Here is a 15994-nt window from a genome sequence, read left to right as displayed (position 1 = left end):
CACGAGCTTCTTAGGAAGCAAGTCTGTTCAGCTGAAGGAGAAGTAGCAGATACAGAAGGAGAAGAAAATGTGAACTACATCGGAGGTACCGGATTACAGAAATTTGGAAACCAGGGCGGAAACAGAAACTTCTTTGGAAATGGTCAAAGAGGTAACCAAATTTCACCACCCCAGACTCAGGAAAAGCAAGATCGAAGAGATGCTTGATCGAGTACTGTTGGGACAACAACAAATCACCGTGGATTTTAATGGTAAAATAGACTCCGCCTACAACAATCTGAACACCAAAATCGAGACCTTAGGGAGTCAGATGAGAAAACTTGAAACGCAAGTAATTCAGACGGGCGAGACTATAAAAAGGACGGAAGCTTTCGCTAAAGAGGCAGGAGCCGACAAAGGGAAACACCACGTAAATGCCATCATAGATGATGATTTCTGGCAAGTGGTGAGAAATGAAAAGCTTGAGGAAGGAGACTTCGAAATTGAAAGCTCCATGAGTCTCGACGGATCACAATGGTGTCGACCGATGTCGATAAACTTGCATCGATCGACAGACCATGACGAAGATCGATGGACGGATTACTCCAGTCATCGATCGACGTCGTCCGCTAAATTGACTGAATGCAATGCAGTTCGAATTCTAACTCATGAGGAATTCGCAGCTAAGCATCCTCACCTTTCTATGATAAAATTGATCGATCGGTTGAACCAACCATCGATCGACAGAGTGAGTCCAACGTCGATCGTCACAACACACCCCCCATCGATCGACATGCACCTCTGACATACCGAGTGCGGTTACCTTCAATCGATAATGATTATATCAACGCACTCAGACCACCACCTAAACCATTAGCTAGCCCACCCGAACCAAAACCCAACCCTTTAAATAGTTCACCAGAACCAGTTCAAGAAGAACAAGAAACTGAAGGGAGAAGGTTAAGGAAAAGAAAGGAGAAGATTCCTAAGAACCTTAAGAGGGAAGCTAACGATAAGGAGATGGATGGTTTTACTAAAAGAGTCCTCAGAATCCCAATCGAAAAAGCTTTTGATGAAGCTTACTCCACACACCGGTTGTGGATGTTCTTCAGAGAAACAAAGGTAACTGAGGAGGACATTAGGAGAATGTTTCATCAAGTCAGAGAGAAGATGAAACACATGATCACATTGACGAAGAAGAGTGATCCTGGGAAATTTGCAATACCATGCTTAGTCAAGGGTGTTGAATTTCCCCATTCAATGTGTGACACAGGAGCATCAGTTAGTATCCTCCCTAGGATCATGGCAGACCAGCTTGGTTTGACCATCGAACCTTCAACAGAATCCTTCACCTTCGTGGATCTTTCAGAAAAACGATCAGGAGGTATCATACGAGATCTGGAGGTACAGATTGGTAATGCCCTTGCCCCTATAGATTTTTGATATACCATGATTTTCACCCGCTTTTATACATGGTATATAAAGGTTTTAAGATGTATTAATCATGTTTTAGAGTCTTTTTAAAGCAAATACAGGTTTATTCACCTGATGGAAGGAAATGATACTTTTGGGACATTTTGGAATGCTTTTACGCAAGGAAAATCGATCGACGCTTGAAGAGCAACATCGGTCGATCTTAATCACTTATTATCGATCGACATACATTCTTGTGCATCGATCGATACGCAGTCACACAGATGAAATCGCAAGCTAAAAGATTTCATTTCCTAGAAGATCTATTATTTACAACTTAAGTCCTTGGTCGCCTGTTAGGCTATATGTACTAGAGTTTTGTATCATTTCTAGGCAGACACTTGCAAAAGACCTAGTTTGGAAAAAGAGCATTTTGGCTACCATTAGGAGAGCTAGGGATTGGAGAGATAGATCTGAGACTGCAAAACAGAGAAGATCTTGATCTCCATTATTTCTATTACTCTATCTATTTGTGTTCTATGTTTCATTTGAGTTTATTTCACACCATCATGACTTTGTCTCTCATGAATATGTTTGAGTAAACCAATTGTTAGATTTAGGTTTCTCACCATGGTTGAAAATATGTACTGCTAATACGACTGTTAAAAAGGTGTTTTGATTGTTCTTTCATTGCGTATGAACTTAATGCTAAAATTGAGATTGATCACCTTCATTTTAGATCCTACGATTAATTGAGTCCGACTAACCGTTTCCCCTCAATACATGAACCCATTTGCGTGATCTAACTGACTCAGGCGCAACGACAGTTGGTCTGAGAAGGTTAGAGAACAAGTTAAACCCGTTCGCAAAGCTCACTAGAATAACCGTCGATCGACGCAAATATCGTTCTGTCGGTCGATCGTTACAAAGGTGTATCGGTCGATGACTTTCACATCGATCGACACTTTCTCGAGGTCAAAATACGACAGTTGAGATCCGAGATCTAGTGAAGATAACCTATCCGGTTAAATCAACGTTTAGTTCAAGAACCATTGAACCCTTTAGTCTAAACTAAGTGCATACATTTTACACCTGAGAATTACCTGGATCTAGCTACTTTCCCAATCTTGAAACCACTTCAATTCAATCTATTGAATCACTGTTGTTTTCGATTTATCATTTATTGCTTTTAAAACTATTAAAACCTTTTAGTCTATATTCATTTCTAATTATTTAAGTCTGTTGAGTAATCCTAGAGTCTCTGTGGATTCGATCCCTAAGTACTATATCTGAACCTCTTTTGATGAGAGTAACACTCTTTAAGGTAATTTGAGTGATATCAAATTTGACGCCGTTGCCGGGGACTCTTTCTTATTACCATTAGATTTAATTTAGAATTTAGTATAGACTTGTTACGAAAATCTTGCTAAAGTTTTCTTTCTTAATCTGTTATTCAGACACAAAGAATGGAGAACATAGAGCGCGACCAACCATCGATCGACGGGAATACGTTTCCATCGAGCGACGATGAGTCAGAGGAATCGACCGATACGGAGTCACCAACATCGATCGATACCGCCCAGCCGGAAGCAGGTAAGTATTCTCTTACCAAGCCCGCTAATGAGAAAGTAGTCCAAACTAAACTAAATGGTCAAACGAGCAATGAAACTAGCCAAACTAAACAGGGGACTGAAATCCCTGTTAAGGAAAATTCCACCTTAACTAAAGGTGAAGATATAAAATTGTCCATACATGACTACCTTGATCCTGGTAGGACCTATTCCAATAGGTCCGCTATTAAAATACCAGGAGACGATACCAAGAAATCTAAGTTTAACGCAGATTACTACCGTATGGTTCGTCAAAACCCATTCCGTGGATCCCTCCCAGATTACCCACAAGATCATATTGAGACTTTGGAAGAATTAATACCAGATGAATATGATCGTTGTAAACTATTCTCATTCTCCCTAGAAGGAGAAGCCCTCAGGTGGTTGAACTGTTTAGCAACAGGATCACTCACTTGTTGGTAAGAGATTAGAAGAGCTTTCCTTAGAGAATTTTTCACTGATGAACGCTACTGGGAAGTAAGAAAACAAATTTCTACATTTCGCCAAGGTCCACGCGAATCATTTAAAAATGCTTGGGGAAGATTCAGAGGCTATGAACTTGAATGTCCCCATCATGGTTATTCAGAACCACAACTTCTTAACATCTTTTATGGAGGTGTTAATTTGAGCTACAAAACCACACTCGATACAGCGAGTGATGGAAATTTCATCACTAGGAATCCCGAAGGAGCTAGACGCCTTATCAAGAATATGACAACGGGAAGGTCCTATGAAAAAATGGATGAAGAAATAGAGAAAACTACAAATCCAAAAGACAATTCTGATTTATTAGAAATTATGAACTCCCTTAAAACCCTTCATTCCTTTCTTCAAAACAAACACCGATCTGATATAGCCCAGATCGACGAAAACGCTTTGTCTGACACCGATGATTATTCGGATGAAGAAACGAACTGCTCTGATCCTTCCTCTGTTTTTCATGTCGAGAGCTTTACCCAAGCTTATGACACTGCTTTAAAATCACGTACCGGAAGAGAAAGGTTCAATATCAGACAAGCTCTTACTGGCAACCGTAAGACGAAATCGGAGTTTTACGGAAAGATAAATATGGTTTACGGAGAATTGATGGAAAAAGCAGATTCTTTAGGAGAACTAATCCGAAAATTAGAAGGTCAAGTAGCTGAGATAGCAACTGCAATAAAGAGAGATGCTGGATGTCTTCCCGGAAGGACTGATCTAAACCCAAGACGTCAAGTCAGTGCCGTAATGCTGCGCAGCGGGAAAAACCTCGCAGCAGGCACGAGGAATAATTCAGATGTTGGAAAACCTGACGATGCCGATGAGACCGGGAAAAGCAACTCTCATCCCATTTTTCTTGACGAACTAGACCCAAATCCATCTCAAGACAACCGGAAAACCACCGCTGAAAAGGCTAAGGAAAAGGCAATAGACTTAGAACTAGAAGAAGATACGGAGACTGAGGATGAGATCGATCGACAGTACGGCACTGACGTCGATCGACCCAAAACACCCACCGTTGATCAACAACCGGAGAAACCCATCGATCGACGGTCTACTCAACCCGAACCCATAATTGAAAGAGTCTATAGAACTTTACCCCCTTTTCCTCCTAAAACGCAAACTAAGAAATCATTAGAGAACGCAATCTGCAAGAAAGCCTTAGATAGGATTTCTGTCGAGATGTCTTTTAGCGATGCTATAAAAATAGCACCTTCAATTAAGAAGAATATAAAAGATATGAAATCTCCAAACTATCCAATCGCAGAACACAGTGTGATGATGATTTCAGAAGAAGTAAGTGCTATGATTAGAGGAGAAACTCCAACGAAGAGATCCGATCCTGGTAGATTCGTCCTAGATTGTAAGATAGAAAACACGTGTTTCCCTAGATCACTATGTGACCTCGGTTCTAGCGTGAACCTTTTGCCTTACTCTGTTGCTGTGACGTTAGGATACAGAGAGTTTATGCCAACTCCGATCACCCTGGTTTTAGCTGATAGATCTATTAGGGTACCCGAAGGAATTCTCGAAGATGTTCCCATAAAGATTAACGATTGCATCGTGCCTACGGATTTTGTTGTGTTGAAATACAGACAAGAACCCAAAGACCCCCTCATTCTGGGTCCAGATCCCTGCAGAACCGCAATGTTCAGCACAACACAAGGATGAATGGGAAGTCTCATACATCGACACAAGGATAAACGACGTGTACTACCCTCTCAACAACAACGTAGACTGGCTGAGCACTAAAATCGAACTACTACAGCAAGATCTAGATACCATTCGCAAGAAGGACCAACAACCAGCCACATCGATCGACATGTGTACCATCACATCGCTCGTTGCTAAGGTCTCAGCCATGAATGAGAGGCTGAGGACTTACAAGGACATGCATGACCGCTTTATATCACCAGTCATGATAGATTTAAACAAATTGTCTAGTCAATTACTTCATGCCCAAAGGGATATTGATAACATTACTATTCAAATTTATTTGCAGGCAAAATCAGCATCGATCGACAGGCTACGAGGGCCTTGGATCGATGGCAAGAATTCTGTGGAGTTACTTCCTTACACAGCAGCAGAGGTTGACAAGATCACATCCAAGATCTACACTGCTATAGACACCGTGGAGGAACGACTTGACAAATGCTGCGATGACATCTACTTTCCATTCGACAACAAAATCAGTGGACTAGACAGCCACGCAGAATGGCTACAGAAAGAAGTTTAAGCCATTCATAGGCAACTCGCAGCTCAGCACCAGATATCAGCATCAATCGACAGGACGCGAGCGAAATCGCTCGATGGTAAGTCGCCGAGATCGACCGACGCACACATAATCGCATCGATCGACGCCGAGTCTCCACCAGCCGGCGAGCAGCTGATACACAATATGATAGAGTCAATGCAAAAGGAACTGACAGAACTTTCAGCATACGCCTATGACAACATAGGCTGGTACCAGCTCAGCATTGATAACATTCAAGATAGGCTACAAAACATCTCCAATGTACTTGCGAAGATGGATGACAAATGGACAAGAAATGATGAGGCCACAAGAAGTTTCATTGCATCTTGGTCCCAAATGTGCAGAGATGATGTGGATGCTTGTTTTCCAACAAGCAGCTGTTTCTCCACCAAATAGCCAATCACTACCACAGTCAAGCTAAATGACTATAACCAAGCGCTGAGTGGGAGGCAACCCACTATTAGGTATTTTAGTTTGGTTTTATTAGCTAGCATTTATTTACTTTCGTTTTATTTCTTTCAGATTTAGGAGACCCAAGTAGGAGGACCTGAATATCGACCGCCGACGAGACGTCGACATCGCTCGACATAGAGAACCACACGACGATCGATGTAAAATATTCCCATCGATCGATATCTAATCCGGTCAGATGTATCTTCCTTACTTGTTACATTTCGTACATCATGAACTATTTCATCATAACTCCGACTGAGTTACACTGGGACAGTGTAATTTAAGTCTGGGAGGAGATTTACTGATATAATTTATTTTATTCTTATATAAAAGGAATTTTAATAAATTATGCTTAGCTATTGAAAATAAGGACTATAATCTTATATTGATTTAAACTTGAACTAGGTGACCGGCCCGCACCCTGTGCGGGCATAAGAACATGACGGCCCCGCACCTTGTGTTCTCTCTCGGCCCGTACCTCACGAGAGGGAACATAGTAACGTCAGTATGAAGAGACAGATATTGTGTGTATGTATAATTGCAACGTCACAAAATATTTTGTGTGTTTACGAAGATACTTTCATTCAAAAAATGAAATAAATAGTATATAGTTTTAGAAGTAACTGATTTTATATTATCATTAATTAGAATTGTATTGTATATGTTTCGTAATTTTTTATTTTAGGTGAATAATATTATTTTTCCAAAAATAATAAACAAACATTTATGTAGACATAATAAAAGAAAATATAATAAAAATCAAAATATTATATATAAATAATATAAATTATAAAGTACATTTCTCGATAAAGAAAGCAAATTCAATTAGAAACTTGCAAAAAACTAAATAAATTTTGTAAGCAATTTGACGGGTTAACATTATTTGATAGATTTATAAATTTCTAAATTTTATTGAACATGAAATAATATTAAATTGACATACCGTCATCGGTCTCCTAACTCATCACAACCCATCTAGCAAATATAAAAAATAAATAATTGCAACAATTTATTGATTTTAAAATTTATTTTTGAAAAAAAAGTAGATTAAAATTACGTACCGTGACTACGAAATATTCTGAAAAACTTGTTTGTAGACAACATTCAATATTTTTGCTTGCGGCTTTCCTTCTTTACCAGTTATTAGAATTTTTAATCCAGATCTCGACTTAACTCTTGAAATTGCAACCTTGCCTTGCATTTTGCAAGCATTTTATAAATTATTTTAAAATTATGATAAATTTATTCTTTAAACAACGATAAATAATTTAAAAATAATATTAATAAACATTTTTGGATTTTGTAATATTTAAAATAGTTATTATATAATTATATTCGAACACAGTTCATCAAGTAGAGTATAAAATATTATAATTATCTTATATAAAATTTCGTTCATTGTATTTTATAGTTTATAAATATTAAAAGTAATAAACAAAACATTATTAATCTTTCTATAATTTCGAAAATTAGTTTCCATAAATTGTTATTTGTAATATTCGTTAGATTATATGACAAGTGATGTTAAATGATTTTAGACTTATCCTAAATTTTTAGATCTAAATTAAATAAATAAAAATTAAAAACAATCGACCAATCAAATTATAACAATTTCTTGAAACTTCACCTATGAACCCCAATCTGCGATAGATCAGTCCACGAGATTCACAAAGAAACTCTAAATCCCGTACAGGTTGGGTTACTTAAACGTAGATTTGTCAATTTGACATATATGCACCATGTTGGTAAGTTGACCACGATTATTGGTGGAACTAATATCCGGTCTAATAAAAAAAGGTAGCTGGTTCGATTATTAATTTTCTAGGTTTTTTGACTCCTTTGAAAATGACCTCATGAATTAAATAAAAAATGCATAATGCTAGCTTACTTATAAGATAGTATATTCAACAAAAAAAATGATATAAGATAGTATTACTAAATGATACTATGTAATACTTTCCCCCGACTATATTCATCAAAAAAAGAGAAAGTACTAAAGAACCTCTTCAATAACTGCTTTAACTTGGCGAAGCTTCTCAGCATGTTCAAGGTCTTTTGGATCACTATCACTCTCACGACCTGGTCTACATATAAAAAAAGGAAGACCATACCATTATTCAACACATGGAAAGGATAGATCAGACATGCTTTTTGGAGACAAGACACAAAGAGTTGAGTTCATGGTTCTACCTTGTACGGGGAACTAACATTCTTGTTGCATCTAATAGGTCTTGCAACTGGACTGCACTTTTTAGTTTTGTCTATAAAAAGAAAAAAAATATATAAAATGAATCAAGGCTCTGATAAAAGATGGATGACAGAAAAGCTGGAGCCTCTCGCACCCCAGCTGTTGACTTTCCACCATTGTACTTCAGCATCAGGTTTAACAGTTTCTCCTTTGTAACATTTAGTTTCACCTTCTGTTTTGGAGTTCGATCGCCACTGTCATGTAATAACAAAATTTTAACAGATAGAAGTATAGAGGAGATAAAGGTGATTTATATGCTAAGAAAACATACTGTCGAATAACAACAATGACACAACGTAGCTCTTCTGAGTTCCCATTGCCTTGGTGGGTTAGTCCTTTATTAGGTTGTACATGTGTATTGAACTTCCAAGGCAAAGTGGGTGGAGTCGATGAAAGATGAGAAGCCTTTGCGTCAAAACACATTTTTCTTAGCACACAAGCAGCATCGTCGTAATACCTTAATAGTATGAGAGGAAGATTTGTGAATAATACTTTAAAGAATGAAAAGAGAATGTTTGTATTTTAAGACCTTGGGTGTCTCCTATATATATACATTCAATTTATTTCTCCTATTAATGACGCACAATATTTTGCACAATAAATAATGAAATCGTTTAAAGAAAGATATTAAATGTGTATTGTCAAAAAAATTATTTGCATATGATATTATTTTAACTTGCGCAAGTAATCCATATTAGAAAGGTAAGTTATTAAAAACAAAAACCTAATTAGAAACATTAAAATATTTTGTAAGCAATGTAATAAATATGATATCAACATGCGCAAGTTTACCGTTTCAATAATAAGGAAAGTTTTTAATATTTGTCTTAATTCTAAATCTTGCCCAAGAATAAACTAAATCGATAATATTTAATGATTTCAACTTGCGCAAGTAATCCATATTGTGAATAAGTGATTTGCATATTTAATGATTTCAACTTGCGCAAGTAATCCATATTAAAAAGGTAAGTTATTAAAAATAAATTTTGTCAATAAGTTATTTGCATATTTAATGATTTCAACTAGCGCAAGTAATCCATATTAGAAAGGTAAGTTATTAAAAACAAACAACATAATTAGTAGGGGTGGACACTTTACCCGATATCCGAAGTGGCACCCGAACCCGATCCGAAAATGCATGTTAAGTTTTTTATTTAAAAAAATTAACAAAAAGTTACATCCAATTTTTTTTTTAAAATAACTAAATTAATGCCTTTTTAGTTTTAAATTTTTTTATCCAAATCTATTAACCATTCAATCTATTAAAAATAAAAAATTAGTTAACTGAAAGTTATATTTTTAAATATAAGAATCTTGAGAAATGAAAATTTTAATTTTTTTTTTCAAAATCTAAATATCTGAACCCGATCTGAAATAACCGAATCCGAACTAAAAATACCTGAACCCGACCCGAAGTACAGAAATATCCGAACGGGTTCTACACCTCTATACCGAAATACTCGAAACTCCAAAATACCCGACCCGAACCCGAACGGGTACCCAAACGCTCACTCCTACTAATTAGAAACATTAAAATATTTTCTAAGCAAATGTAATTAATATGATATCAACATGCGCAAGTTTACTGTTTGAATAATAAGGAAATTTTTTAATATTTGTATTAGTTCTAAATCTTGCCCAAGGCTAAACTAAATCGATAATTATTATCTCCTAGCTATATATGGGCTTAACGAAATCGACAATAGTTTTGGGCTTGTCTACATAAGTGATTGATTAAAATAAATGAAAAATAAAATTCAAAAAAATTGACCAATATAATTATAACAATTTTTCTGAGAAGCTCTATATTAATGACATGTCAGCAGAAATCACTAAAGTGACTTCCCTTTTAATGTATAGGAGGATATCTAACCAATCTTTAGCACCATTTTAGATTTACTGATTGCAGATAGCACTATAGATGCTAAAGCAGATCAACCTATCAACTACACACTTGCCTTGAAACGTATGAAGCAACCAAAGCTGATTTCCAACACTAAACCTGACATAACCGCTTGTCTTGGGGCTTGGTATACATGGGATCGGATTCTTTAGACAAGTCTGGAAGGTAACGCCTGGTGTAGATTATTTATCACATTTTCTCTCTCTAAAGTTCGACCCTAGAATAGTTAGTGTATTTAAAAAAAAAAAAAAGATCTATTGTTTACTTAGGATGAGTCTGAACAGGACTTGGTGGCTAAAACCATTAAGGCTTGATTCATAAAGACTCCAATAAAAGAGTTCGAAACAGGACTTGGAGGCGGCAATCTTCAAGGCTCGCTTTCGCAAAGAACTCTTGGATATAGGTCAAAAAGAAGTGAACAGAGCTTGGTGGCAACCACCATTAAGTTTTGATTCATGGAAGCCTGTCCAATCTTGGTCACTGATCCTGCAATGGAAGCAGACTTTGACTCAAGAGAGAAAATTAGAGAGAGAGAAACTAGGAACTAACTTTTAACTGCAGATCCAGATACTTGTCTGAAATCCTTGCATCCTATGATCGATACTCCAAAGGTAAAGCATTCACTTTATATTTATGCTAAGAAATGAAGTCAGTAGAGGGGATGTCAGACGTGAATTGATGAGTTGTGTTATGTTAGAAATGGTTGCTAAACTAGGATATTGCATAATGTGCTTCTGTGATTAGGACCTTTTAAATGTGGTTACAAAATTGTTGAGGAAAAGATTTCTTGCTTTAAAATCTTAAGTCCCTAATATTTTCAAACTTCTTTCAGAGAGACTGCCTGTATGTTTTGCTTGAGGACAAGCAAAAGGGTAAGTCTGGGGGAGTTGATATACCTTGGATTTGACCCGTTTTCATCCATGGTATATAGGTATTTTACTATATATATATATCTATGTTTTATACTCTTCTAGGTATGTTTTCAGGTTCGGGTGCATTTCGGAGTAAAGCTATGACTTTGGAGCATTTTGGAGCTTAAAGGACATTTCACCCGAGCTGACCACGTAGAGGTCGGCGAGAGGAAGAACAATCGATCGATGCGCATCAGTGCTGACGATCGATACCAGGAGATGCCTCGACAGATGAAGATTTATATCGATCGATGTACACAAGTACCATCGATCGATGCCGAGACATCAGACACGTGACATTTTGGATTCAGCAGACTTAAAACCCAAGGCCAAGCCAAATTACGAAAATGCCCTGATGAGTTTTTAACCTAGTAGATTATATACTGCCTAAGTGTTTTGACGGCAGGAGACCTTTTTTGTTACAAGTTTTACTTTGAGAGAAAATAGAGTTTTGAAGAGAAGATCACTTGTGATTGGAACTCCTTGTTATCATTTCTTTTCATCTATACTATGAGTTTCTATTTCTTCATTGTTATGAATTGCTTTGCTATGTCTGAGTAGTTCAATTATTAGATCCAGGGTTCAGATAGGTTTGTGGGATTAGCCCCAAACTATAGATCTGCCTTGTTGTGATATTCATGATAGATTTGTATTCATTGCATGTTTTAACCTTGCTAACTAGAACTTGATCATAGGATTGCATATTCAAGCACCCTTGTTATCCCATCTTGACATCTATCTATCATATTAGGACTGCTAGAGAGGGCTAACCGCCAATTTAGTATCTTAATAGGGCATATCATACTCGCGCATAGGCCTGGCTAGAACATGTCGATCGATGTCCTCAACTGACTATCGATCGACGTTGGCAAAGGTGTATCGGTCGACGTCCCAATAGGACCATCGATCGACACTCTTTCGTTGTCAACATACTAACCGTTGAGACACGACATCTAGTTTGTAAACCATTGAAACATGCGACAGCTGATCACTGAGTTAAGCGGTTGAGCTCTAACATATCATGCATGCAACAAATAGGCATCTATAGATATTATAATCTCCAACACCTTAATAGTGGCCCTGCGTCTAATATCATTTCCAACCAAGTTAAATTTACTATTTATTTCGCTTGTTACTATTGCTATTTAACTTAAATATTTACAACTCTTAGAACTAATAAACACTAGATTTAATTGTTCCCTAGCTCCTTGTGGATTCGATCCCTAAGTACTACATCTGAACCTCTTTTGATGAAACTAACACTCCTTAGGGTAATTTGAGTGGTATCAGATCCATTGGTTGTTCGTGGGGAAAGCCATGAAAGGGATGCTGTTTCATAAGTGTTATGTATATAGGTTCCCTCTCAGGAATACTTGGCATGAGTACCTCGACCTTCTCTGACTTCTCGCAAGTAATGTCGATCGATGACGTTGTGTTGTTGTCGATCGATTTCTGGTCCACCTTTTCGATCCCTGGTGCTTGGAAGGTGTTGATTGATACTTCCCTCGTAGACTTACAAATCGTGCATGAATCAGCAGGCTCCTTCTATGAAGAACGCAGAAATCCTCTCTTCATTGTTGTTCATGATACTAAGATGTATGTACCTGAAACAGAAGAAAAGCCTAGACTAAATCTAACTAAATAAGATCTAATGGCGATCAAAGCTCCCCGGCAACGGCGCCAAATTTGATATCACTCAAATTACCCTAAGGAGTGATTTATACTCTCTCAAATAAAAGGTCGAGTTGTAGTACTTAGGGATCAAATTCACAGGGAATTAGGGAACCAATTAGATCTAATAGTTATATGATTAAGCTAGGCTAATAGTTTATAAAGCAGTAAATATATATAGCAAAGCAGTAAATAAAGCAGTAAACAAGTTGAACAAGACAATTATTCAGCTTGGCAGAGAGTTGTTTGATGGAAGGATGGTTGCTAGATCTAGGGTTTCTATTCAGGTAATCAGGATTATAATGATTTAGAGGCTAATTGTTGCTTGCAAGATATTATAGAACTCAACTGGGAGTACAAATCTAACAACTTCTGTTGTATAGACAGTCTAATATCCAGATCTTGGATCTCAACTCTCATTTATTGATCACAAGAAAGTGTCGATCGATTATTCTATAGGAATATCGATCGATACACCTTTCACAATATCGATCAATTAATCTATTGGATCATCGATCGATATCGCTTCTAGCAAGCTTTACGATCAGGTTGAATATGTGTTCACTAGGGTTCCTAAATCAACTCTCGTATGTTTCTAGCAATCCTAGCTCAATAGAATTCAGTTCAGAGAAAAGACCAAGCGTTCATAATAGTGCCTAATGATTCTAAGATCAGGGTTCTAGTTCATGATTCTAGAACACAAGCAGTAAGAACAATCCAATGATGAATATCACATCTTAGCAATTCTATATTTTAGGCTAATCCTTCATAACCTATCTGAACCCTAAACCTAACAGGTGGATCTATTCAAACATGAAAATTTGTCACAAAAATCATAGATGAATAGATGAAAAGCATAAATAATATAAAACCAAAACCAATGGACTTCCAAGAGGACTCTGATGGAGTTCCTCCCTTCTCTCCTCACTAAGAACAAGAATCAAAGAAAGCTTAAAGAGCATGTAGCCATCAACAATGGCTTAGAATATGCTCAGTCCAAGGGTATTCGAGTAATTTGTGGTTACTTATGGGCTTCAGTCGGTCATAAAATATGCTCAGCCCACATTCTGTCATCACTGTCGACCGACACCAATGCTGTAACGTCGATCGACAGTCCTTCATCTCCTCGACAGCTTCTTCTCGCGAGGCATACTGACCACTCTTCAGTAATACGGGCATAACTTCTGCTACCGGATGCTGAATGACCTCAGACCGGCGGCATTGGAAAGCTAACTCAAAGCTCTATTTTGCAAACGATGGGCTCAATCTAACGGTAAGAAGGTTTCCATCAATAGCTAGACATCTGAGGCGCATGTGCAATTATGCACCTCAAAGGCTCCAAAATCACCATATTTCTCTAGAACGTACCTGAACCTGTAAATACTCTAAATAGACTCTATATAATAGTAATTAGTTATTAAAACAATTATAGGCCATGGCTGAAAGTGGGTAAAATCCATGGTCTATCAAAGATCAATCCTTCCTTGTCGAACATCAATGATATCACCAGCCGTGCACAAGAAAGGACGAACCAGGATGAGGGGATCTCTTGGTTCTTTGTCAACCTCTAGAACCAAAAAAATCTGTCGGAACAAAGGTGTTTCCCACTCGAACATGGAGATCTTCTAGAATACCCACCGGTAACTTGACTGATGTGTCCGCGAACACCAGGGAGATTCTTGTTGGTTTGAAGTCTGTGAAACCCAGTTGTTTTGCCACCGAGTAAGGCATGAGGTTGACACTTGAACCTAAATCACAAAGAGAACAAGCAGACACTGTTTTCCTAATTTGTATCGAGAGAACAAACTTCCTTGATCACCCAACTTCTTGATCTGCTTGTTCTGAAGCACTGCACTGCACTCCTTTGAAACAAACAATAGCTCACTGTCCCCAGTGATCTTGCCAAAAGATTAAACGTTTCTTCAAACTGCGCATAGAGGGTATCATCTCGATCGCATCAATCAGAGGTAACTTGATAGTTAGATCCTCTAGCATCTTCTTACACTTTGTCTCCTCCCTATCCTTGCGAGAAGTCTTTGCTGGAACAGGGTATGGAACCTTAGGAGTGTATTCGCGTGAAGGAACAGGCTCAACAGGTGTAGCAGCAGAGTTTGGATCAGTCTCAGTAGACTGTTCCGGTTCCTCGTCAGATAAGGACCAGCTTCGGATTGTGGTTGCTCGCCCTCCTTTTGCTTGCCCTTCTCTGCTGCTGATAGTTTTTTAGGGGCTGCATCCGGCAGTGTTCTTCCACTCCTTAGTGCTACGGCACTGCATTCCTTTAGATTTTTGTCGGTCTTTCCACGTAGAGTACCTTGTTGTCTCTTGACGCTATCGGCTGTATGCGCGATCTGAACGTCCATCTGACGCATATGGCTAGCTACATTGTCATACGTCCATCTGACGCATATGCGCGATCTCAAGTCATTGAACATGTGGTTCATCCTTGAGTTGATGACCGTGGTGGCCTGATTCAACGCCTTCCCTTGAATTTTCTGACCCTGGAGCAACTGCTGCATCATCGTCGCTAGGCCCTTCATCTCGTCTTGCGGAGCAGTTGTTGGCGAAGGAGCGGTTTGTTGAGCAGTCTGCTGATTTTTGGTTCTGGAACTGGTTGTGCTGCTCCTGGCTCAGGACATATGTCCTTCCTTGGTACGGTTTCTAATAGCCGATGTTGGGGAAAAATACCCTGGAATCATTTCCTCCAGCCTCCAGGCAGAACCCAGACCCTCGGGTCCCCGATAAGGGAACGCTCTAGGTCCCCGCTAGAAGGAACCCTGAGTTCGGTTTCTGGAACCGAGCTCCCTTCCAAGAAATGGAAAACTTCCGATAAGGAGAACTTTCCATATTTCCGAATATGGAAGAGTTTAACCTAATGGAACCGACTCCTAGACGACTATATAAGAGCTACCAAAACCCTAAAGCATGGGAGGGACTTCTAAAAAGCTTAGAGATTAAAGCTAGACGGCTAGAACTAGGGTTTATCGAATCTTCTTTGTAACCTCTCTCGTTCTTGTTCATCTAGTCAATAAAACATCTCTTCAAGCATGTCTTACTATTCTTTTACTTGAATCC

At 38.1% G+C, this 15994-nt stretch overlaps 2 protein-coding genes across 2 annotated transcripts; both read right to left on the bottom strand.

The window, feature by feature from the left end:
• Positions 1 to 8182: 8182 nt before the first annotated feature.
• On the bottom strand, positions 8183 to 8860 carry LOC111211077 (inositol hexakisphosphate and diphosphoinositol-pentakisphosphate kinase VIP1-like). The gene is made up of 4 exons (XM_022711943.1): positions 8709 to 8860; positions 8532 to 8631; positions 8380 to 8450; positions 8183 to 8273 (listed from the first exon to the last, which is right to left on the bottom strand). The coding sequence occupies exons 1-4, from the start codon at positions 8858 to 8860 to the stop codon at positions 8183 to 8185; spliced, it is 414 nt and encodes a 137-aa protein (XP_022567664.1).
• Positions 8861 to 14482: 5622 nt separating this feature from the next.
• LOC106377969 lies at positions 14483 to 15459 on the bottom strand. The gene is made up of 3 exons (XM_013818181.1): positions 14926 to 15459; positions 14730 to 14820; positions 14483 to 14670 (listed from the first exon to the last, which is right to left on the bottom strand). The coding sequence occupies exons 1-3, from the start codon at positions 15457 to 15459 to the stop codon at positions 14483 to 14485; spliced, it is 813 nt and encodes a 270-aa protein (XP_013673635.1).
• Between the last annotated feature and the right edge of the window lie 535 nt (positions 15460 to 15994).

The sequence above is a fragment of the Brassica napus genome, chromosome A9 (assembly GCF_020379485.1).
Source record: "Brassica napus cultivar Da-Ae chromosome A9, Da-Ae, whole genome shotgun sequence".
NCBI lineage: Eukaryota > Viridiplantae > Streptophyta > Magnoliopsida > Brassicales > Brassicaceae > Brassica > Brassica napus.
Note: the sequence above shows the minus strand (reverse complement) of the source record. Positions and strands in the feature narration are given on the sequence as shown.